Source organism: Gigantopelta aegis, chromosome 13 (assembly GCF_016097555.1).
Source record: "Gigantopelta aegis isolate Gae_Host chromosome 13, Gae_host_genome, whole genome shotgun sequence".
NCBI classification, from domain to species: domain Eukaryota; kingdom Metazoa; phylum Mollusca; class Gastropoda; order Neomphalida; family Peltospiridae; genus Gigantopelta; species Gigantopelta aegis.
Window position 1 is genome coordinate 11,699,527 of NC_054711.1, and position 25,748 is coordinate 11,725,274.

At 37.0% G+C, this 25,748-nt stretch overlaps 1 protein-coding gene across 4 annotated transcripts in view; it reads left to right on the top strand.

The window, feature by feature from the left end:
• The window catches only part of LOC121387568 (dynein heavy chain 7, axonemal-like), a 121,646-nt gene that overhangs the window by 86,853 nt on the left and 9,045 nt on the right, over positions 1-25,748 (top strand). For all 4 annotated transcript variants that reach the window (XM_041518723.1, XM_041518724.1, XM_041518725.1 and 1 more), the window contains 11 exons: positions 124-256; positions 726-1,004; positions 4,840-5,085; positions 6,180-6,272; positions 9,479-9,655; positions 10,488-10,649; positions 11,724-11,924; positions 20,435-20,596; positions 21,451-21,636; positions 22,945-23,082; positions 25,126-25,131. In XM_041518723.1, the coding sequence (XP_041374657.1) occupies positions 124-256; positions 726-1,004; positions 4,840-5,085; positions 6,180-6,272; positions 9,479-9,655; positions 10,488-10,649; positions 11,724-11,924; positions 20,435-20,596; positions 21,451-21,636; positions 22,945-23,082; positions 25,126-25,131 (1,783 nt within the window). The remainder of the gene's footprint in view (positions 1-123; positions 257-725; positions 1,005-4,839; positions 5,086-6,179; positions 6,273-9,478; positions 9,656-10,487; positions 10,650-11,723; positions 11,925-20,434; positions 20,597-21,450; positions 21,637-22,944; positions 23,083-25,125; positions 25,132-25,748) is intronic.

Here is a 25,748-nt window from a genome sequence, read left to right on the forward strand (position 1 = left end):
TTAAACACAACAAAGGCTAACTTTTAGCTGTTTTACACTATAAAATATTAGATTTGTTCTCTTATTATTAGAACTAAATTAAGTAAAAAAAATATTGTTTTTTTTGTTTTTAAAAATTTCCAGACAACTGCAGGAGATTGAAGACAAAATTCTCGAAGTGTTGTCCAGCTCTGAGGGAAACATTCTTGAGGATGAGACGGCCATTAAAGTTCTGTCGTCCTCCAAGAAACTGGCCAATGAGATCTCTGAAAAACAGGTATGTTGGTGATTTAAGACTCTAAAATTGGCATGAATCTGCCAGCAACTTATAGACAGACCCTAGTTTCAGCCCGTAAAAATGGACTCTTAAATTTAGTTAATCAACAAAGCTGCAACACTCGTTAGATAAGGTTATAACAGAGAGAAGCTGAAGTCTGTGATGTTTCAACAGGGAAATACTGTCTAACAATAACTAGACCTTGTCTCAATAATTATTACTTCTCAGACGAATGTGTGTTTTTAGAATTATGAAAAATACATTTTGGGTTATTGCAAAATCCTGAATGACCAGAACCACTTCTTGTGTACGAAAATAAATATTCTAAGTAATAAAATGAAGTATATGTACCTCTAATTTAAATTATCAAAAACACCTTTAATAGTGAAAAATATGTCGTAGTGTTTAAAAACTATGGTCTGTCAGTTTAATAACAGTATAAACTTAACCTTGTCTTCTTTTTTTCTAGGCGATTGCCGAAGAAACGGAGAAGAAGATCGACGTGGCCAGGATGGGCTACACGCCAATCGCGACCCACAGCACGATTCTGTTCTTCTCGATCGCAGACTTGGCCAACATCGAGCCCATGTACCAGTACTCCCTCACCTGGTTCATCAACCTCTTCAACCTCTCCATCGAGAACGCCGAGAAATCGGACGACCTCTCAAAGCGGCTTCAGAACCTGCACAACCACTTCACCTACTCCCTGTACTGCAACGTGTGCAGGTCGCTCTTCGAGAAGGATAAAGTAAGCAGGGAGTTGTTAGTCTCCTACCAGTCATTATAGTTGTCAAGACTTTTTACCTGTACTGTAATGGTTGCAGGTCACTCTTCGAGAAGGATAAAGTAAGCAGGGAGTTGTTAGTCCCCTACCAGTCACTATAGTTGTCAAGACTTCGAGTAGGATAAAGTAAGCAGGGAGGTGTTAGTCTCCTACCAGTCACTATAGTTGTCAAGACTTTTTACCTGTACTGTAATGGTTGCAGGTCGCTCTTCAAGAAGGATAAAGTAAGCAGGAGTTGTTAGTCTCCTACCGGTCACTATAGTTGTCAAGACTTTTTACCTGTACTGTAATGGTTGCAGGTCGCTCTTTGAGAAGAATAAAGTAAGCAGGGAGTTGTTAGTCTCCTACCGGTCACTATAGTTGTCAAGACTTTTTACCTGTACTGTAATGGTTGCAGGTCGCTCTACGAGAAGGATAAAGTAAGCAGGGAGTTGTTAGTCTCCTACTGGTCCCTATAGTTGTCAAAACTTTTTACCTGTACTGTAATGGTTGCAGGTCGCTCTTCGAGAAGGATAAAGTAAGCAGGGAGTTGTTAGTCCCCTACTAGTCACTATAGTTGTAGAGACTTTTTACCTGTACTGTAATGGTTGCAGGTCGCTCTTCGAGAAGGATAAAGTAAGCAGGGAGTTGTTAGTCTCCTACCAGTCATTATAGTTGTCAAGACTTTTTACCTGTACTGTAATGGGTACAGGTCGCTCTTCGAGAAGAATAAAGTAAGCAGGGAGTTGTTAGTCCCCTACTGGTCACTATAGTTGTCAAGACTTCGAGAAGGATAAAGTAAGCAAGGAGTGGTTAATCTCCTACTAGTCACTATAGTTGTCAAGACTTTTTACCTGTACTGTGATGTGTGCAGGTCGCTCTTCGAGAAGGATAAAGTAAGCAGGGAGTTGTTAGTCTCCTACTGGTCACTATAGTTGTCAAGACTTTTTACCTGTACTGTAATGGTTGCAGGTAGCTCTTCGAGAAGGACAAAGTAAGCAGGAGTTGTTAGTCTCCTACCGGTCACTATAGTTGTCAAGACTTTTTACCTGTACTGTAATGGTTGCAGGTCGCTCTTCGAGAAGGATAAAGTAAGCAGGGAGTTGTTAGTCTCCTACCAGTCATTATAGTTGTCAAGACTTTTTACCTGTACTGTAATGGGTACAGGTCGCTCTTCGAGAAGAATAAAGTAAGCAGGGAGTTGTTAGTCCCCTACTGGTCACTATAGTTGTCAGATTTCGAGAAGGATAAAGTAAGCAAGGAGTGGTTAGTCTCCTACTAGTCACTATAGTTGTCAAGACTTTTTACCTGTACTGTGATGTGTGCAGGTCGCTCTTCGAGAAGGATAAAGTAAGCAGGAGTTGTTAGTCTCCTACTGGTCACTGTAGTTGTCAAGACTTTACCTGTACTGTAATGGGTACAGGTCGCTCTTCGAGAAGGATAAAGTAAGCAGGGAGTTGTTAGTCTCCTACCGGTCACTATAGTTGTCAAGACTTTTTACCTGTACTGTAATGGTTGCAGGTAGCTCTTCGAGAAGGATAAAGTAAGCAGGGAGTTGTTAGTCCCCTACCAGTCACTATAGTTGTCGAGACTTTTTACCTGTACTGTAATGGTTGCAGGTCGCTCTTCGAGAAGGATAAAGTAAGCAGGGAGGTGTTAGTCTCCTACCAGTCATTATAGTTGTCAAGACTTTTTACCTGTACTGTAATGGTTGCAGGTCGCTCTTCGAGAAGAATAAAGTAAGCAGGGAGGTGTTAGTCTCCTACCAGTCACTATAGTTGTCAAGACTTTTTACCTGTACTGTAATGGTTGCAGGTCGCTCTTCGAGAAGAATAAAGTAAGCAGGGAGGTGTTAGTCTCCTACCAGTCACTATAGTTGTCAAGACTTTTTACCTGTACTGTAATGGTTGCAGATCGCTCTTCGAGAAGAATAAAGTAAGCAGGGAGGTGTTAGTCTCCTACCAGTCACTATAGTTGTCAAGACTTTTTACCTGTACTGTAATGGTTGCAGGTCGCTCTTCGAGAAGAATAAAGTAAGCAGGGAGTTGTTAGTCCCCTACCAGTCATTATAGTTGTCAAGACTTTTTACCTGTACTGTAATGGTTGCAGATCGCTCTTCGAGAAGAATAAAGTAAGCAGGGAGGTGTTAGTCTCCTACCAGTCACTATAGTTGTCAAGACTTTTTACCTGTACTGTAATGGTTGCAGGTCTCTCTTCGAGAAGAATAAAGTAAGCAGGGAGTTGTTAGTCCCCTACCAGTCATTATAGTTGTCAAGACTTTTTACCTGTACTGTAATGGTTGCAGGTTGCTCTTCGAGAAGAATAAAGTAAGCAGGGAGGTGTTAGTCTCCTACCAGTCATTATAGTTGTCAAGACTTTTTACCTGTACTGTAATGGTTGCAGGTCGCTCTTCGAGAAGAATAAAGTAAGCAGGGAGGTGTTAGTCTCCTACCAGTCACTATAGTTGTCAAGACTTTTTACCTGTACTGTAATGGTTGCAGGTCGCTCTTCGAGAAGGATAAAGTAAGCAGGGAGTTGTTAGTCTCCTACCAGTCATTATAGTTGTCAAGACTTTTTACCTGTACTGTAATGGTTGCAGGTCGCTCTTCGAGAAGAATAAAGTAAGCAGGGAGGTGTTAGTCTCCTACCAGTCACTATAGTTGTCAAGACTTTTTACCTGTACTGTAATGGTTGCAGGTCGCTCTTCGAGAAGGATAAAGTAAGCAGGGAGTTGTTAGTCTCCTACCAGTCATTATAGTTGTCAAGACTTTTTACCTGTACTGTGATGTGTGCAGGTCGCTCTTGGAGAAGGATAAAGTAAGCAGGGAGTTGTTAGTCTCCTACCAGTCATTATAGTTGTCAAGACTTTTTACCTGTACTGTGATGTGTGCAGGTCGCTCTTCGAGAAGGATAAAGTAAGCAGGGAGTTGTTAGTCTCCTACCAGTCACTATAGTTAGGGCTAGCTCTGCCACTCGCCAAATTCGCCAGTTGCATATTTTTAAGAACAATTAGTACACCTACACCTGATATTTGTCAATTTTCCGTGGGTAATGTACAGAGGAGTCCTAAATCTCCATTAAAGGTCCTGCTTCAAAGTTGAAACTACAATATTTTGTTATTTACACATTTATTTGTAATAAATAACTACAAATTAATAGATAACGTGCATAATCTTTACATCATTAACTCTGGAAAAAGTCGGGCACTGGTCTACAAGAGGGGTTTCCTGAATAAATTGTGGCTAGAGCATGGACACCATTTTTGTTTCTTTTGTCAGTGGCATATACATGTAGCTGAAGGTATAAACTTTGTGTTTCAAAACAAAAATTTATAAATATTTTTGCCAGGAACCGCCACTATTGCAGCATTGAATATAGCACCTTTAAAGGGACATTCCTGTGTTTGCTGCATTGTAAAATGTTTCCGACTAATAAAATATTTCTACGATTAAACTTCCATATTAAATATATTTTCTTGTTTAGAATATCAATGTCTGTATATTCAATGTGTTTTTGGTCGTCTATATATTTGTAAGAAGCCCAAACTGGATTTTGTCTTCAAATAATTTTGTATGTACGAAAAAAAATATTTTAGGAAATAAAATGAAATTTACACTAGTACAAATATTAGAACGATCAGAAACACGTTTAATGTACAGCCACTAATATGTTATGCAGGAAAATACATTTAATATGTAATTACAATCGTTAAAAAGTCTCTATTAGTCGATAACATCTTAAAAATTGCAGCAAACTCAGGAATGTCTCTTTAAGTTAAGAGTTCTGCATTCATTGACCATTTTGTTCTCCTCTCCACCAGCTGCTGTTCTCGTTCCTGCTGTGTGTGAACATTCTCAAACACAAGAACGAAGTGGATGACGAGGAGTGGAGGTTTCTTCTCACGGGCGGGGTCGGCCTCGACAACCCTCATAGCAACCCGACCACCTGGCTGCCAGGCATGTCCTGGGACGAGATCTGTCGTCTCGACGAAATGACACGCTTCGTCGGCATCCGGAAGAAGTTTGTCAGTTACAAGGATCAGTGGAGACTGGTCTATGACAGTCAGGTTTGTAGAATATATTCATTGTTTTGTAGGTAGTAAGTTTGGAATTTCACCAATGTTTGTAGGGGTAGAGGGTTTTGGTGGGGTTTTTTATTTACAGAAGTTTGTCAGTTACAGGGATCATTGGAGATTGGTTTATGACAGTCTGATTTGTAGAATATTTATACTTGTTTTGTAGGTAATAAGTTAAGAATTTAATTGTTTTGGGGGTTTTATTTTCTTTTCTTTTTTTTCGGGTGTGGTGGGGTGGGGGTGTTTTGTTAAACTGACAGAAGTACGTCATTTACAAGGATCAGTATACACTAGCTGTGTTTCTGCCAGAATTTTTTTTTTGGGTATGTCGTTATAAAATTGAATATTTACAATGTGTGTGCCGAATGCAACTGCAGTCGATAGGTGGTCAGCGGTGGTGGGTAGGTTTAGGGTTAGGCTTAAGAAAATCATACAGTATGATAACGGTCATTAATTTTGTCAAAAAGTCAACTTAAAAAAATAAAATCTGCAAAAACATTTGAGTATGGCGCCATACCCATTTCACCCTCTGGCAGAAACCTCGATGTCACTAGTTAATAATAATCAGGTTTGTAGAATATTTGTCATTGTTTTGTAGATAACAAGCTTAGTGAATTTCAGTGATGCTTTTTGTGTGTGTGTGTGTGTGTGTGTGTGTGTGTTTTAATCTATCAGACATTTGTTGTTTACACGGATCAATGGAGACTGATGGCAAGTGTGTCCTGTATTGTGATTGGTTAATTACATTATTTTTCCGGGATCAAATGAAAATAACACCTGGAAAGCTAATGACGTCATTAGAAAGTGACGTCATTAGCAATTGGAACAGGCCAAGTTGACGGTTTAATGGTCTACAGTTAGATTGTTGCCAGGTATATTTTTCAAGAAATGCCAAATATACAGTTAGTTCCGTAGAAAAATTATTCATTTTACAATGGACATAACCATATGGAGTTTTTAGATTTGCGGGTGTTATTGGCTATTTGATCCCGCAGGCATCAAACATAAATTGATCAATTTCTTCATGGAATCTAAGATCAATGAATTGCATTAAGAATATGTGTTTTGTTTTATTGTCTTCCCAGGAGCCTCAGCATGAGAGTCTGCCCGGTGAGTGGAACGACAGACTCGGCTCCTTCCAGAAGATGTTGGTTCTACGATGTCTCCGTCCCGACAAGGTGAGTCCATCTTGTGGTCATTCTAATTAATGGCATTTTCCTGCAGTACGCAGTATTAAAGCAGGGACAAAATATGTGTTTGTTAGGTTCGTATTCCTTTAAGAGTGGTCATGAATATTCATGAGCAAAATCAGGTTGCACATACGTGCGAAATGTGTATGTTTGTAAGGAGAAGCATGTGTGTAAAGAGTTCATTCTAGCTTGCAACCGAACTGGCAACAGCCAAGTTTTCATGATTGATTAATTTAGATAAATAGATATTTTCCAAAGGTTGTCCAGTCTTTTGGAAATAGTGGTCATAAATACTAGACATCTGGCTACAGATGTGCGTAAGTAAACACAGTATTAACTACTTTAATATATCATAAATTTAAAATGATAAAAACACGAAAATAATACTTAATCTTTCACATAGGAACATTATTTTATTTATGTATAAAAGTTTCAAGTGGAAATTAGTGAGCTCACCAAGTTTTATTTCTCGTTTTTTAACCTTGAAGGGGAATTGTTTTGTGAAAAATATATTGGATTTATTAGGAATGGAATGTCTATAGAACATATATGTAGATTTATGTTTATTTATGATGTACAAATAATTGCCAGTTCCATGTGGTTTCTCGGTTGGGCTACAATGCATTTTATTGTATACCGAGAGGGTGAGAAGGTTTTATCCTATTTAGTATATAACATACATTCATTTCAAGTTATTTTTGTGCTTATATCCAATTAAGGTTCAAGCTTGCTGTCCTAGGCACACATCTCAGCTATCTGGGCTGTCTGTCCAGGACAATGGATTAGTTGTTAGTTGGTTGGTGGTTAGTGAGAAAGAAGAGGGTGTAGTGGCCTTACACCTACCCACTGAGCCCTTAAGAACTCGCTCTGGGTTGGAGCCGGTACTGAGCTGCGAAACCTGTACCTACCAGCCTGTAGTCCAATTGCTTAACCACTGTACCATTGAGGCCGATAGTATATAGCAAACAAATATTGTTTCACCTGCCCATTGTTGTTTTAACCTTGTATATACTGCAGGTGAGATATCTCGCCTACTGTCATGCAAGCAGATTTAAAGTATTCTGCATGCAGTGCATTCACCAATCCACTGTTTTTCACGTGTGACTAACTGAAAGCCTTGATTGAGACTAAAAACGGTTACTTTACTGTGAGAAATACCTGGGAATTTTTAGTATTTTCGCTTGGCAACAATGGCAGAACGTCATGATTATTTTGAGGAATTGATAGCTGATTGTGACAGGTAACTTGATAATAAATTTACCAACAACAAAAATGAGGAAATATTGGGATATGAATCGTACAGTGAAACCTCTCAAGACCGGACACTCTCTAAACTGGAATTTCCTCAAAACCTGATCTTTTACAGTCCATTTTTTAAAAACCAGAACAGAACATAACCTCTCTAAACCGGACCCTTCTTTTAACTGGACATTTGTCTTGGTCCCAAGATGGTCCGGTTTAGAGGGGTTTCACTGTAGTTCGTTTCCCAAAACAATTGTGGTCAGTAAAACACAGTGATTGAAAATAGTGGTCATAAATACTGGACATCTGGCCACAAATGTGCGTAAGTAAACAACTTTACATTTTTATTTATTTTTTGTAATTTTAAACAGAGTATTATTAACTACTTTAATATGTCATAAAATTTATAAAAACACACAAAAATAATACATACCCTTTTAGTGTTTCACATAGGAATATTATTTTATTTATGTATAAAAGTTTCAAGTGAAAATCTTTGAGTAAAAGTGTAGTTTTTGACAAAAATTAATCCAGCAGTCAGAAGGTTAATACAAAACACAAAATTCACCTGCAGTTTTAAAGGCATATTGTCACAGACCACTGACCTATTTAATGGTCTAACAAAGTATTACCTGAGCAAAAATAATTTGATTTGTCCCTAAATATACTTTATTCAACCATTTTCATAACCACCATACTCCATTTATTAATGTCATTTTGTAAAAATAATTGAATTATGTCAATGGTCCATAATTCAAAAACTAAAATTGCAGAGAGGGATGACATGAATTTCACTCCATCGTGGTTCAGTTAAGGTGATGCGATAGCTAGATTTGGTTTCCAACAATTAATGTAATTTTTATTTATTATCCATTTTTAGAAAAATAAGGTCCTTAAATCTGTGACAGTATGCCTTTAATGCACAATTTCACCTGCCCATCTTGTAACATTGTTTTCCAGTGCAAACTGCAAACATAACGGCAGTTTTTAAAGTGGCAACCTTGCCTCACCATTATATGTCTTCGTTTACTAATGGTTAACACAAACATAACAGTGCCTACAGCTTTAACATTGAAGTCTGCATGACACGGTTTTCTACTATAAACACAATTAAGTTACTACTGTTTTAATAAACTCACAATTTAACCTATCCATCCTGTAACATTATTTACGAATGCAAAGTATAAACCCAGTTACACTTTTACACTCCAATTTCTCCCATGATTTCAATCTGTTTCGACCCTGTCTGTCAGTTTCCTCCGACTTTGTCTTCTGAGCTGTCCACACCATCGCCTACCTGTCTCAACTTCCTCCATGGATGCAGTCTCTGTGTACTTCCCTGCGCTTACCTGGTATCCTCGTCTTCTGCTAATAAAGCTGGTCTGAACCACAGCACTAACGACTGCTGGTAGTAGGGGAGCATAGTATGTGGTTACAAGTGCCTCTTAACAATGCCAGAAGTAACTAATGAACACCCCCTGAAGTGGTCAGACTAAGCCCACAGCTAAAAGCTGATGGGGAATGACAGGTGTGTGGCACGGATAGCCACAAGAGACATGCATGTCGCAGTTAGGGAGACAAGGACAGGGATGTGGAGGTGGATAGCGAAAGAAGTTGAAAGCTAGGAGGAGCTTCCAGATTGGGAAGAAATGAGATGGAAGTCAAAGGAGAGAAAGGAATGGAGATGGAGAGACAAGGACTGGGATGTGGAGGTGGACAGCGAAAGAAGTTGAAAGATGGGAGGAGCTTCCAGATTGGGAAGAAATGAGATGGAAGTCAAAGGAGAAAAAGGAAACGGGCCAGTGGGATAAATAAACTAAACAAAAAACCCAACAACAAACAAACACACACACCTACACCTGTAAAGCTGAGGTCAGGCCATTACTGATTTAATAATTTGACTTGATACTCATTACTTGTCTAATTGCTAACCATTCAAGTGTTGATTGCAGATCATCCCGGCAGTCCAAAACTTCGTCACCCGCAAGATTGGCAAGGAGTTCATCGAGCCTCCACCGTTTGACCTGCCGAAAGCGTTTGGAGACAGCAACTGCTGTGCCCCTCTCCTCTTCATCCTGTCCCCCGGGGCTGACCCCATGGTGGCACTGCTCAAGTTCGCCGATGATCAGGTGAACGGTTAAATCTGTGTTCACTGTTCTTTTCCACTTCACCTGTCCTCAATACAAAGGCATATTCCCCTAAGGATAGTAGTCTGGAAGGAAACAGAAGGAAGTTACAGTCACATGACCAGAACAGGAAGGAGTACGCTGTAGAAGAATTTTCGACCATCCCATTGGCTGTTGGGATGTTGAAACCAGACTACTATTCTTAGTGGAATATGCATTTGTTTTGAGGACAGGTGAGGTGCTATTCTGTCTATGGGATGGTGCATAGACAGGTGAGGTGCTATCCTGTCTATGGGATGGTGCATATAATTTTTTTTTTAATGTAGCAGGTTCATCTCTAAGACTATATAAAAATTACCAAATGTTTGACATCCATTAGCTGATAATTAATAAATCAGTGTACTCTAGTGGTGTCGTTAAACAAAAAGAAACATTCTTTTTTTTTGTGTACTTAATTATGTGGCAGGATTCTATATATGTAGCTCAGTCAGTATAAAGTGCTTAATTACCTGAGGTGCTAGCATCGTAAGATCAAACAACCACCGTGGACCCATAAAAATAATATAAGATTCTATTATATGGAGTCATGTGGGAGGGGAAAAGTACACCTTAGGTGGTGGAAATTTCGACCTGAGGCTTATATACGTAACCAAAACTGTTATAAAATTGGTACTTAAATTTATTTTAATAAAAAAAAAAAAAATCAAACCTTTCAGAAATTAATAAAAGTTGAATTGGGGAGGATTAAATATTATATTAAATAATACTAATAATTTAGATTTATTTTCCTCTTCTGTTGCCGGTTCCTTATTGTTGAACAAAATGTTCTTTTCAGGGATTTGGTGGTGGCAAGTTTGACTCCCTGTCACTGGGTCAAGGCCAGGGACCGATAGCTTTACGAATGTTCGAGAAAGGTGTCAAAGAAGGAACGTGGGTCCTCCTACAGAACTGTCATCTCGCTGCCTCTTGGATGTCGACGCTGGAGAAAATATGTGAGGTACGTTGTTGCACAGGCCTCGCATTTGGCAAATAAGATGCCATTTGGCCTCAACTGATGGGAGTTTGTTTTAGGGTGTCACAGCCAAAAGCCAGACTTCAGCAAGTGTCTCAATATAACACAACAGCACACATTGAAAATAAAGAAGTATGAACATGCAGTTTCATGTTTTTGTAATATACTTTTCCAAAAAAGTAGGGGAACTCTAATAAGAATTTACAATTGCCAAAATTGTAAGGTAGATTAGCTGTAGAGAATGGTTATATGATAATAGTGAATTAATTGGGCAAACACTACAACCGGTAGTTCAGTATTACGGTAGGTTTTATGACCACCAAAGATCTTGAAGGACAATTAGGGTCAGAAGTGAAATTTGAAAGTTGACGGGTTTTTTATCGGTAAATCGCAAATTCAAACAATAAAAATGACTAAAAACAAAACAATAACAACTGTATGATCAACAGAATGAAAAAGATTGACAGAAATAATGTTCCACAATAATTAATCGACCTTCCTGGAAATTGTAAAAATCGAGAATGACACCCCACACACGTGTACGCGGCAACTGTGTGATGCATGTACAAACTATGGAATGTGTTTCAGTGTGTTGATAAACAGACCTGAATGTTCTTTACTAGGATGTCTGTGGTCAAAACGTATGTTCGGTCTAATAGTTGATATTAACATTAATATGTCAGGTTCCCCTACTTTTTTTGAAGAGTATAATTAAAACAACTTTCAACAGTCACAGTTGTCAGTATCTCATATTAAGATAATAAGAATGATGGGCAGAGAGTGATAGATGAGAAAGATGAATGATGAAACAGCATCAGTTATATGTTTAGTTACCTCGATCCATGGCTTGACTGACACATGAAATTGTAAAAAACATTTAGACGATTTATTGTAGAAACCAAACCAAACAAAAAGACCATCAATTATATGTTTAGTTTATACTTTAATGCATATTCATCTCAATACAAATTAAAATTGATTAAACAATTTTTTTTATTAATTCATTACATGCAATTAAGGAATTAAAAAAAAAAAAAATTATTGTTTTTTCCCCCACAGGATCTTAACCCAGAACAAACACATCCCGATTTCCGTCTGTGGCTGACGAGTTACCCGTCGAATACCTTCCCAGTGTCCATTCTTCAAAATGGTGTCAAGATGACCAATGAGCCGCCTAAGGGTCTTCGATTCAACATCATCAAGTCATACCTCAGTGACCCCATATCGGACCCAGAATTCTTTGGCAGTGTCCAGAATGTCGTACGTAACTCTTTATTTTAAAAGTAATTCTTAACGTGGTGCTTCTCTATTTTCAGGTGCTATAATCTTTAAAAAAAACAAAAAACAAAAAAACTAAAATTTGCTGCAAAGAATGTTTTTTGTTGACCAGCGGTTTTTTGTTTACATTTGCATATGTATTTATACCTTGTTTTACCCCTGTCGGTGGGCCCATTGGGCTATTTGTCATTCTAGCCAATGCACCACGACTGGTATATCAAAGGTTGTGGTGTGCTATCCTGTCTTACGGATATGGTGCATATAAAGATCCCCTGCTACTAATGGAAAAATATAGCGAATTTCCTCTCTAAGACTATATGTCAAAATGACCAAATGTTTGACATCCAGCAGCCGATGATTAATACATCAATGTGCTCCAGTGGTGACGTTAAACAAAACAAAACCTTATCCATCCTTCTTTTCCAGTATGTAACAAAAATAAATGAATTCCAGATTATGTCACCATGTGACGTATAGCATTAATGCGATAATATATGAAGATTTTACATGCTTAGATTCAAAAGGATGTTACACACACTATTAATTTATATAATTTCTGATCTTTTAACTGATCCTGTAAACTCACTTACACAAACTGAAATGGTAGCAGTCAACAATTTAAATTTAGTTACATATCCCATTCCTATTATTGAATTGGTACGTTTTACACATTACATGTATCATAACAGTTTTCACATTGTTACATGTGTGTCCTAATGTAAGCTAATGCTTATTGGCCAATCTCCAAACATTATTTTTCTAAGACAGCAATAAACATTTAGACCACATCTTCCTTGACTGTTATGTTAAATACAGTAGCTACTGCATTGGTTAAGGTATGTTTTATTTTTATTCTGCATTATTGCCATTGTACAGGTGTATATTCAGCTGGATGTAATTATACTGACTTTTTATGCATATGAAACATCCCTTGCTACTACCGTATATGTTCGCCTGTAAGTCGATCTCGGCTATAAGTCGAGTCCCTAATTTCAAGCCCTGAAAACGTAGTTTTTTTATTGACCCGTTTATAAGTCGACCCATGAAAAACAACTTATAAATATTGAAGTATTTCTTATTTTCAGCACATGAGAACAATAATGTACAATATTTGAACAAATGAAAATTATTTTACAAACTTCGGTTTTAACGTTTTGTACATCGCAAACAAGTAACATAGCATCAAAACGAAATATTCCCTTAGTAGATAGTGAAAGCTGTTTGGCTGTTACCGTATGGCACTGTACAGCATGGTTTTGTGCACAGACAACAACTTTATTTATAAACACTGACAACAGATCACTACAATAAAACTGAAAGTATCAGTTAATCACATGTTTTGCCGCCATATTAATACATGTAAGGAGGATAACTCTGGAAAGTACACTGGTTTTTATGTATGTCCCCAGTGAACTGCAGATATCAGTCTAAGCTGAAGTTAATCACCAACAAAACATTTGTTTGAACAACCATTAATGCCAGTGACCAGATTTCAAAATAAACTCGGGCAACAGGTAGTTAGTATTGTTGACATTTTTGCTATTAGTGATGACTGTTATTTTAACTAAGTGGACTGTTCTCTTGGCATGCGAGTGAGATCGCACGGCTTTTTGCATAACCAAAACCGTTCTAATGTCAAAAAAAAGGGTTATAAAAAACCAAATGTGTCAAATTAACATATTTGAGTATAAATACAGGGCAAACTTTAACAATAAAACTTGTAAAATAATCCCCAAAACGGTAATAATTTTGGGTGAAATTTTTTTACCCTCTTATAAGTCGACCCCCCCAAGTTATAAAATAATTTTTGGGTGAAAAAAATTCGACTTATAGGCGAAGATATACGGTAATAAAAAACAGTAGCAGGTTTGCTGTGAACACTACAAGTCTGAATGATCAAATTTTTGACACCCAGTAGCCAATGTTGAATTAATCAATGTGCTCTAGTGGTGTCGTTAAATAAAACAAACTTTAATAACTGAAGGGTATGTGCTAGAATGCTTAAATGTTTTACACCCAGTAGCCAATGATTAGTTAATCATTGTGCTCTAGTGGTGTCGTTAAATAAAACAAACTTTAAAAACTGAAGGCTACATGCTAGAATGATCAAATGTATGCCTCCCAATAGCCAATGATTAGTTAATCAATGTTCTCTAGTGGTGTTGTTAAACACAATAAACTTAATCTTGTCGTTGTGGCATATACTGTACATTGTAACTGTGTTTATTAATATGTTTTTTGTTTTTGTTTTTCAAATTTGTTTCAGGTTCCTGAACTAGTGGTATATAAATATAAATATCAGGGACCATATTTTCGAAGCAATCTTAGCCTATGAAATTGTAAAATCATCGTAAGCTATGACGTCACTATGGCTTGTGCTGTAGTGATGTCACACCCTGCAATGGTTTTACGATTTCGTAACGCTAAGATAGCTTCGAAAATATGATCCCAATTTTGTTGGTCATCACGCTCACTTCAAACGATGGCTGTTGTCATAGAACTTTACATATCTGTTCATTACCTAGGCCTGTATTTATCAGAGAACTTAAGTTTTGTATTAAGTTTCAACTTAAGTTTCTGAAACTCAACTTAGCTGAGTCAAAAGCTTGAGTTTGTATTCATCACACAACTTAAGTCAAACTTAACTAAGTCGGAGACAAAAACTGTAGTCTGTGGTTGTCAAGGAAGTCTTTCCTGTTTATAAACACCTGGTAGAACTCTTTTAAAAAAAAAGGGACAAATACTTTATAATATGTTGGAGGGGGGAATAAAACAATTAATTAAATAAATAAATAATAAGATAATGTGCGTAAAAACACATTTATTTATTTCCTTTTTTTAATTTACAAATGTCGTCAATAATAAGTGTTTTTTCATATAATAAAAGCAATATTTTCGAGGTAAACAAATAACTTCAATTTAATTAATAAAAAAAAGGTGTCAAAACAACACTTCTTGCTAATAAAGATACACCTGTATGTATGACATTAATACGCAACAATTTGAATAAAACACACTTTTGCCAGTAGGGAGGGACGTACATAGCCCAGTGGTAAAGTGCTTGCCTGATGCACAGTTGGTTTAGGATCGATTGCCGTCGGTGGGCCCATTGGGCTATTTCTGACTATAGAGAATGCATCACAACTGGTATGGTATGTGTTATCTGTGGGATCATACATATAAAAGATCCCATGCTACTAATTGAAAAATGTAGCAGGTTTTCCTTTGTAAGACTATAATGGCTAGATCAGTGTTTCCTTAGCACCAGGTCATGGCTGTATGAATGTGACATCAGTGTTTCCTAGCACCAGGTCATGGCTGTATGAATGTGACATCAGTGTTTCCTTAGCACCAGATCATGGCTGTATGAATGTGACATCAGTGTTTCCTTAGCACCAGGTCATGGCTGTATGAATGTGACATCAGTGTTTACAGTTTTACATTAAAGCTGCAATACATACTGTATGTCTTCACCTGTAAGTTTGGTTTTTTTTTTTAATTTCCCTTCTAGTGACACTGAACACAATAATTATCATGGCTTCCCAGACTATAGCTGATCACAAAATATATATTTTCTTCTTTTTTTGAGTTTCACAATTATTCATACATTTTCAAATTGTTATTTTTATCTGTTGTTGTTTTTCATCTCTTTTTTTTTCTTCTCTTTTTCTTTTTGATATATAAGACATGTATACATGTATATAATATTTCAATAATTTTGTTTCAATGTTTTAACATTGGTAGATCATAAATAAATAAAATGTTTGTACAAATCCGCATTGACCAAACCTTCTTTACTTATGTCCTATAGATAAATAGGACTTAAGTTTTTTAATTTTAAATTTAAGTCAAAATCATAAAAACTTACTGGTAACTATTTTTAGCTGACTTAAGTTTCTTTTATGATTTACATGCAAGTTCCTTAATAAATACAGGCCCTGTGCTTTACTTATTGTCTTCACAAAACACTCTAAGGTCGATGACAGTCACTTTTCGCACCCTTGTTCTACTTCGTACACAATAAATATAATGTATCTTACTGTAACTTCACTTCAAATCCATATTTCATAAATAGCAAAAGAACAAAAACAACAAGGTTTTCTTCAAATACAGTCAGATACTTTCAATAGCAATTTTACAGCGTTCTGTAAACATCATGTACCCAGTTTATTATTGTAAAGAGATGTAAAGTGATGTCATCGGAATACTGATGTCATTCAACTTTAAAATTAGCTATATTATTACAATGCTTCGACCACATTAAAAAAAAAAAACAACGATCTACTTACCGTGACCCCTGTTAAAATAGTTCCCAGGGCCTCATTCCACAAAGCGATCTTAGTGCTAAGATTACCTTAAGTGTATATGTTAGCTGTGCTGTTACAGTGATCTTAGGGCAAAGATCACTTTGTGGAACGGGGCCCAGGGCCCCCAGGGCCCCTTTTTACAAAGCAATTTTAGCACTAAGATCACTTTAAGGTTACACACCACCATTAATTATTCCATGCAGTTCAATTTCAAGTTCTATGTCAGAATATATTCTGTGAAAAATACAACACTGTCAAGAGGGTCATGTGACTACTAATTTTAGGGAGTGCTCCCAATTACAAGTACTGTGTAAAAAATCAACATGGTCGACCACAACATTTTTCAGTTAATGCTTGACCACCGCCTTGCGTTGCTGTTATACACGTGGCACCATACCACTTGCACAGTTGTTATCAGTTAGTACTACATATAACAAGTTACTTCAAACCAATGGGTTATTTAAATACTACAGAGGTCAGCCTACGTGTAATCATCAAAGAAAGATTTCAAAAAGCATATCAGAATTTTGTAGTATTTTTTTTTATGAGGAACCATTTCCTAAACCGGACTATATTAAGCTGCTACAACAAGTAACGGCATGAAAAATGGTGATGTGTTGCCTTAGGTGCATAACTACCTAATGCCCTTAAGATGAACTTAACGCTAAGATCGCTTCATAAAATGGGGCCCAGTTCTAAATTGAGCGTACAATGCTGTTTACGGTAGGTCAGAGGTCAGGTCAAGTATCAATAAAAGAGAAAACACTAAAGTTTTCTTCACTTTTTATTTTTCATAATTTTAGACAAAATATTAAGTTTTTAAGTTTTAAAAGATGAAATAAATAAAAAGTATATCAAATATATCATAAAAAAATTACTGTTGGTTATTTTATATTTAATGTGTACACGAAGCCAAAATAAGGGTGCAAAGAGTGACTGTCGTCGACCTTAGTTATGGTACCTTCAGAAATCCATAACTAATGTTATTTTGTCATGTCTCTATGTGGATCAATATAGTGATTTATCAACACAACAAAAGTGCTGTTATAGTGTTTATCATTGCTCGTTCCCAATACCAGGCAAGGGGAGGTAACCTGTGTTAACTTTTTATTGATGAAATATAGATAAATGTTGGCGTAATTATGGGATGGTGGAGTTTGGAATAGTGAATCAGCCATATTCATTTTTTCCATTTAAATTATTTACTTCATTAAAAAAAAAATTAAATTGACAGTATGAAATTACAAAATATTATGTAATACTATTAGGCTCTGAAGTACACAAAAGAGAGAAAAAATCACCCGTTAATGTTATATACACATGCATGAGAAGATGACAGCAACTAGAGGAGCCAACTGTATATATTAATTTGTTTTTTCAAGGAAAACGCATAATCTTCAAGCTTGGGGTGGGACATATCCCAATGTTAAATCAGTCGCTTGATACGCGGTAGGTCTGGGATCAATCCCTGTATGTGGGCCCATTGGGCCATTTCTAGTTCCAGCTAGTGCATCGCAACTGGTATATTAAAGGTCGAGGTATGTATTTTCCTGCCTGTGGGATGATGCATATAAAAGATCCCTTGCTACTAATGGAAAAAATGTAGCAGGTTTCTTCTTTAAGACCCCAGAAAAAGCTGGTAAAATAAGAAAAAAGTGGGAATATCTTAGTAGAGTACTTCAGATGTAATATGTATCTTCTTATAATAATTAATAACTGTGTGTTTTAACAGAAAATGTAACGTTCATTATGTACTGTAATAACGTGTTTGAAACTCAAAATAAAAAACTTAATTTGAAAAAAAGACCACAAAAAAACCCCATAATTTCAAACTACCAATCATTTGACATCCAACAGCTGATGATTAATAAATCAGTGTGCTCTAGTGGTGTCATAAAACATAACAAACTTTAACTTTAATCTTCAAGCCCCCCTCTCTCTCCCCCCCCCATAAACACAAACACACCAGTCACCTGGCTTCAGTTACCAATGATATTTTATACAGGCTCATACACAGAATTGGCAGTGTGGTTATCCCATGGGGAAAATAGCTTTTACGACAAGTTCCTGCAGTTCACTTGAAAAATTCAAGAAATCCTGTGTATGTGTCTAGAGCACCAAAAAAAAAAAATCCCACTTAGCAATTGTGGCATACACTCGATGTTAAACAACACTTATTGACCAGTAGCATATATACACAAAATGTGAAGCTACACTTTATATTGTCAGCTGCACACCGATTGTTATATATGATGACTGATCTCATGATTTATCCTGTAACTTATACCCATAATATTCAGGAGATCAACCCATTTGATATTTTGGTATATTAAAGGGACAGACCCTAGTTTCAGCCCGTGAAAATTAACACTAAGTTTAGTTAATCTACAAACCTATAACACATTTGGATAAAGTTACAGTTGAGAGAAACATGAGTCTGTGACTTTGAAATGGTGAAATATGAGAAATCCATTTTGTGATATTAAAAACACCAGGATGACCAAAAAGACTTCGAATGTACGAAGATAAAACAATAAAATCTAAGTAAAGTATGATTTCAGTTATTAGAAACGGCTCTCGTAGTAAAAAATATGCCGTAGTGTTTAAAAACTAGGTTATGTCCCTTTAACCTGTTTAATATACCTTTTGCTATCAGTGGGTCAGTTGTTAACAAGCCAACAAGACTTGATAAGATTTACATGTAGTTGTAGTGTGTGATATCAAATTACAGCTGTTCCAATATTGATGACATATCGTATTACCAATGAAGGTGACTAGAACTGTGATTACTAAATATTGAATTAAAATGTTATTTTAGAAGTGTTAAAGAATAAATAAAATTCACTGCTTGTGGTTTTTAATAGGGGAAATATCAGCCTTGTCTATAGTTAACCAATATTTGTCTTGGCGGTGCCTCGACAAATACAGATTATCATATTAAAAAACGCTCATAACAAATCCTCCATACGTGTATATAATTAATACATTGTATAAAAGTAGAAGGTGTTTCTTAAAAGACTTGGGTTCGTACAATTACTTGTATTTTGTACGATTTGATTACATGGGGAAACACATGACCGGTAAACCATTTGGATTTATTTTTTTTATAAATATTTAATTCTTTGTTCACATACTGTTACATGTCAGTGACACATCACATAAATTGAAAATAATGTTTTTTTGTTTTTTGTTTTTTTGTTTTCTTCTTATTCCATTGGTAACTGAAGATCTCACTATCACTATAAAGCCGGATTTATTCTTTTGTTGCAGCACCTAAGTGGCAGCGGTGACTGTAGCAGTGGCAGCAGCATTAATAGCGCTGCGTTGAGAGCTCTCACTGCCAGCTTTAATATAATCAGCGTCAAAAATAATATAATGCCAACACAACATCAATTTATGCTTCTTGCAACAAAACCCCCATTACATTAGAACCGTGTATTCGAAATTATCGCACAATGTGTATTTTTGTGCTGGGGTGTCATTAAACATTCATTCATTCGATGAATCTGGTGCAGTGGATGCTAGAAGTGAAAGTCTTCTCAACTCCAGTGTTTGGGCTGCATTAATTGACATAGCGGTCGCGGTGAGCATTATAATGCCAAGCGTCAATGCGCACAGATGCTCAGGGACAGAAACAGTGATGCAGTGCTGCAGTCAAAGTATTAACCCGGCTTTATAACATGTTGGTTATGTGTTACACAAACAGTGTTGTACATGTAGGAGCCTGGCGTGGCTGAGGGGTGGGGGCTGTTATCAGTGCTTTATGATTCTTGATATGTTAAACCATTATAAAATAAATCATCTCTCTCTCTCTCTCTCTCTCTCTCTCTCTCTCTCTCTCTCTCTCTCTCTCTCTCTCTCTCTCTCTCTCTCTCTCTCAGTGTTGCAGTTTGATTGGACTCATGGAATTGAATTAATTTTTTATTATCCTTTTTAGTAGCTTTGTTTTTTTGGTTATTAGTTACAAAAGATCCCGTTGTGTTTTACCAGTAAGAATAATCTATATGGCATCGGCAGGTTTCCTCTCTTTCTCTGTATTGACTGAATGTAAAAATAACCATATGATAATGTTAGACACCAAGTAGCCATAGTTTAAGATATGCTGAGGTATCTTTTAACAATAATTCCTTAATATCTTCATTTCATAACAAATATCATAACAAAATATTTTTTTTGCCTTTTCAGCATGCATGGAAAAAACTTCTGTATGGTCTCTGCTTCTTCCATGCCTTGATCCAAGAGCGGCGGAAGTTTGGACCAATCGGGTGGAACATTCCGTATGAGTTCAACGAGACGGATCTGCGTATTAGTACCCGACAGCTCGCCATGTTCCTCAATGATTACAAAGTGAGTACAGACGATCAGTCACGGTGGTTAAATAAACCATCAGCCGGGGTGGGATATAGCCCAGTGGTAAATTGTGCACCTGATGCGAGATCGGTCTGGGATCGATCCCTGTCAGTGGGCCCATAAGGCTATTTCCAACAGGTACTGGGCGGGACATACATGTAGCTCAGTGGTAAAGTGTTCGTCCTGATGCGAGATCGGTCTGGGATCGATCCCTGTCAGTGGGCCCATAGGGCTATTTCCAACAGGTACTGGGCGGGACTTAGCTCAGTGGTAAAGTGTTCGTCCTGATGTGAGGTCGTTCTGGGATCGATCCCTGTCAGTGGGCCATTAGGGATATTTCCAGCCACTGCTGGGTAGGATGTAGCCCACTAGTAAAGTGTTCGCCTGATGCGCAATTGGTAGGCCCATTGGGCTGTTTCTCATTCCAACCAATACATCATGACTGTAGGCTGTAGTTAGTGCTATCCTGCCTGTGGGATGGTGATCTGTCACTCTCCAAATTCACGAATTGCAAATTTTATAAATTACTGGTGAATTTTATTTTAATTTGCAAAAAAAAGAAGAAGATAATTTGGCAAAATGTTCTGATCACCCAGAGCTAGCCCTGCTGTGGCAAGATAACTTTTTGATGTGTTCGAGTCATTCTCACCCATAAAATGTATTACACCAATGAAAATTAACCCTCTGTACATGGGCCTGCATGTTTTCTATCAGCAATATAACCACTTTCATCAGGTTACTACTTGCAACACCTAACTCAATTGGTTGACTATTTAGCAAGAAGCAATTTTATTGGTTTCCTATTTAACAAGGGCTAATCTGATTGGTTGATTGTTTGTTTGTCTATTCAGACTGTCCAGTATGATGCCCTCCGCTACCTGACGGGGGAGTGTAACTATGGAGGTCGAGTGACAGACGATTGGGATCGCCGCACACTGCTCACCATTCTCAACAAGTTCTACTCCACACAGATCATCGACGACGAGGAGTACCGATTCGACCCCAGTGGGCTGTATTATGCACCACCAACAGGGGAGGTAAGCCAACGCTTTAGCTTGTATTATGCACCACCAACGGGGGAGGTAAGCCAATGCTTTAGGCTGTATTGTGCACCGGCAACGGGGGAGGTAAGCCAACTCTTTAGGCTGTATTATGCACCACCAACGGGGGAGGTAAGCCAACTCTTTTATTTTGTATTGTGCACCAGCAACGGGGCAGGTAAGCCAACACTTTAGGCTGTATTATGCACCACCAACAGGGGAGGTAAGCCAACACTTTAGCTTGCATTATGCACCACCAACGGGGGAGGTAAGCCAACTCTTTAGGCTATATTGTGCACCGGCAACGGGGGAGGTAAGCCAACGCTTTAGGCTGTATTATGCACCACCAACGGGAGAGGTAAGCCAACTCTTTAGGCTGTATTGTGCACCACCAACAGGGGAGGTAAGCCAACGCTTTAGGCTGTATTGTGCACCGGCAACGGGGGAGGTAAGCCAACTCTTTAGGCTGTATTGTACTCCACCAACTGGGGGAGGTAAGCCAACCCTTTAGGCTGTATTGTGCACCGGCAACGGGGGAGGTAAGCCAACGCTTTAGGCTGTATTGTGCACCGGCAACGGGGGAGGTAAGCCAACACTTTAGGCTGTATTGTGCACCACCAACTGGGAAGGTAAGCCAACTCTTTAGGCTGTATTGTGCACCACCAACGGTAGGTAAGCCAACTCTTTAGGCTGTATTGTGCACCACCAACGGGGGAGGTAAGCCAACTCTTTAGGCTGTATTCTGCACCGGCAACAGGGGAGGTAAGCCAACTCTTTAGGCTGTATTCTGCACCGGCAACAGGGGAGGTAAGCGAACACTTTAGGCTGTATTGTGCACCACCAACAGGGGAGGTAAGCTAACGCTTTAGGCTGTATTATGCACCACCAACAAGGGAGGTAAGCTAACGCTTTAGGCTGTATTGTAAACCACCAGTGAGGGAGGTAAGCCAACGCTTTGGGCTGTATTGTGCACCGCCAGCAGGGGAGGTAAGCCAACACTTTAGGCTGCCATGAAGGGAGGTAAACCAAAGCTTTAGTTTTTCTACAATATTGAGGTAAGAATTACGTTTGAAGCGGGCTGTATTATGCACATACAATAGGGGAGGTAAGCCAACACTTTAGTTAATATTGAGGTAAGAATTATGATACAAATAAGCTAAGCTTTGATTTGGATGTTTTTTTTAATTGTTTATTAGTTAAAAAAATTTAATACATTGATTGTTTTATTTGAATGTTTAATTTTTTTTTAAACATGCATTATATACATTCAGTTTGAGTATTTTGATTGGGTGTTTGCTTTTGCAGCATGAGTCGTACATTGATTATACCGGCAAGCTACCAATCAACCCGTCTCCCGAAGTGTTTGGCCTGCATCCGAACGCGGACATCACGAAAGACCAGAAAGAAACGACATTGCTCTTCGATAACATCCTGCTCACACAGGTCAGTGGTCTAAACAAGATCGTAATGTCGTTACACGCGTTCATTGTCGGTTCACCGTGCATATATTGTAGCATGAATGCATCCTGCATGAGTGGAGTTAGAGAGATGGAGAGAAAAGCTAGGTAATTTGGTATAGAAAGGTTTCTCCATGTTAAAACTTTCATTTCAGGGCACTGTGTGTTTGTTGTACTTGTGGATGATTATTAAACCAGTTGTGTGTGACAAAATATCCGTGTGTGTGTGTGTGAAGTTTGTCGTTTGTCATAATATCACAAGACAATGTGGGTTAAGGCGACACCACATGGTATGAGTTTCTTGTATGATAATAGCCAGTTGTGGTGAGAGAAACATTACATGTTCACCGGTTGCTATATACAATCTGCTATTCTTTTACAAGCTAGGAACTCATAGTTTATGGCATTGACTTTAAAAAAATGGATTTTTAATATAGCACTGGACCATTTACAAATTACACTAAATCATTTTAATTATCAATTTATTGTCAAAATGTTGCATGTATCTTTTGTAATTATATTATGTTTGAAATAGCATAGACTAATTTTTTTGAAATGCACATTTTAAAACATTGTCTAAAGATCATTATTCAACCACTAGTTAGAATAAATTTTAATTCTAAAATACACATTTTGTACGATACATTTAATATATATATATATACACATATATTTTATGAAGCAATCATTTTTAAAATGCACATTTTAAAACATTATCTAAAGATCATTACTCAACCACAAGTTAGAATAAACTTTAATTCTAAAATACCAATTTTGTATGATACATTTAATATATATATATATATATACATGTACCCGGTATGTATTTTTTGAAGTGATCACAAGCATGTTTTATTAAGCATGTTTTATTATGCACATTAATTAACCTTTTCATGTCTCTGCTAGAGGGTTTAATAGCAGTGCCCAATATCACTTGCACAATATAATTAAAGGTGCACTGTAAACCATCTTGTCACAAAAAGGTATAGCAAGATATACATGTATTTAAGGATTGTCTGTTATTTCTTTTACGTTCATTGGAATATGAACCCAAAAACATTATCTGCAAACTGTGTGAATCTAGTTCACACATAAGTTTGCAGATAATTTTTTGTTTTGTTTCTACCCAGATGAACGTAAAAGAAATGACAGACAATACTTATAATTAAATTTCAACGATAGTTGCTAATAATAAAGCTAGAACTTCATACTTTATTTTGAATTACTTTGGTCCATAAACAATAACGCTCAATAAGACAACTTGCCCATATAAAATGATGTCATCAGATATGACGTTCCCTGACAATGTAATATTTACGTTCATTGAGAATTGAACAAACTCCCGTTGCTACATCTGGACCAATGGGATGACATTATGTTGTAATGAATGTAATTAATATGTATACCAAGATATATTGATAAAGCAACAATAATGTGTGTGTGCGTGTGTGCGTGTGTGTGCGTGCGTGCGTGCGTGCGTGTGTGTGTGTGCGTGCGTGCGTGTGTGTGTGTGTGAAACCTTGTGTAAATTAAATCTGTAATTAAATGAAAGGTGCGCTATGCAGCATCAAGCAGCAGCATCTTGTCACAAAAGGATTAACACAGAAATTAATATGTATACCAAGATATATTGATAAAACAGCAATAGTGTGTGTGAAACCATGTGTAAATTAACACTAATTAAATTAAAGATGTGCTGTGTAGAATCTTGTCACAAAATGGACAGGTTAACAGTAATTAAAATAAATACTAAGATATATTGATAATTAATAGTGTGTATGAAACCATGTGTAAATTAACACTGTAATTAAATTAAAGATGCGCTGTGCAGAATCTTGTCATGAAATGGACGGGTTAACACAGTAATTAAAATATATATTAAGATATATTGATAATTAATAGTGTGTGTGTGAAACCATGTGTAAATTAACTCTGTTGATCACGTCTTTGCACATTTTTTACCTTTTCGTCTGTTGCCTGTTGACAACACTGATGATGTTTGCACTTTTGTGGATCACGGTAACCATAGAAACGGGTAAGAGGATGAGACAGCTCTATTTTTGTCTCTAGTTCTTTCCTGCTGCTATTGCTGGGTTTTTTGTTTTACTTGTTATTAATCTTTTCAGTTTACTTTCTTTCACTTTATTTGATCGTATTTATTCCTTTTAATCTTTCATACTAACTTATTTTTCATCTTTGAATTTAACCAATTGTTTTAGTATTAATTAATGTTTAGTTTTATATAATAATATATTATTAATGGAAATTACAGTTTTCTTTTATTTCTTTTTCACTTTTTAAAGATTAATCCCCCCCCCCCAAACCCACCCACCCCACCCAAACCCACCCTACTACAAACAAATGGGAAGCTAAGTGCCAGAGATGCATTAACATTAAGTTTTAGACAAATAATTTAACAATTTTTATAAAAGAAAGTGGGTTATAATCTTATTTTGGGCTAACATTTGTCAACCTTTTTTATGAATTTAGTAATCCGTGCATGTCTGAAATAGACATCATTTGTATATTTTATTTTTACATCATAATGTAGGGCCTACATGTAACCCTGGCAATTAAAGGTACTATGTCAAATTTAAAAGTAAAATATTTTGTTATTTTCACATATTTTAATAAATAACTACAAATTAATCG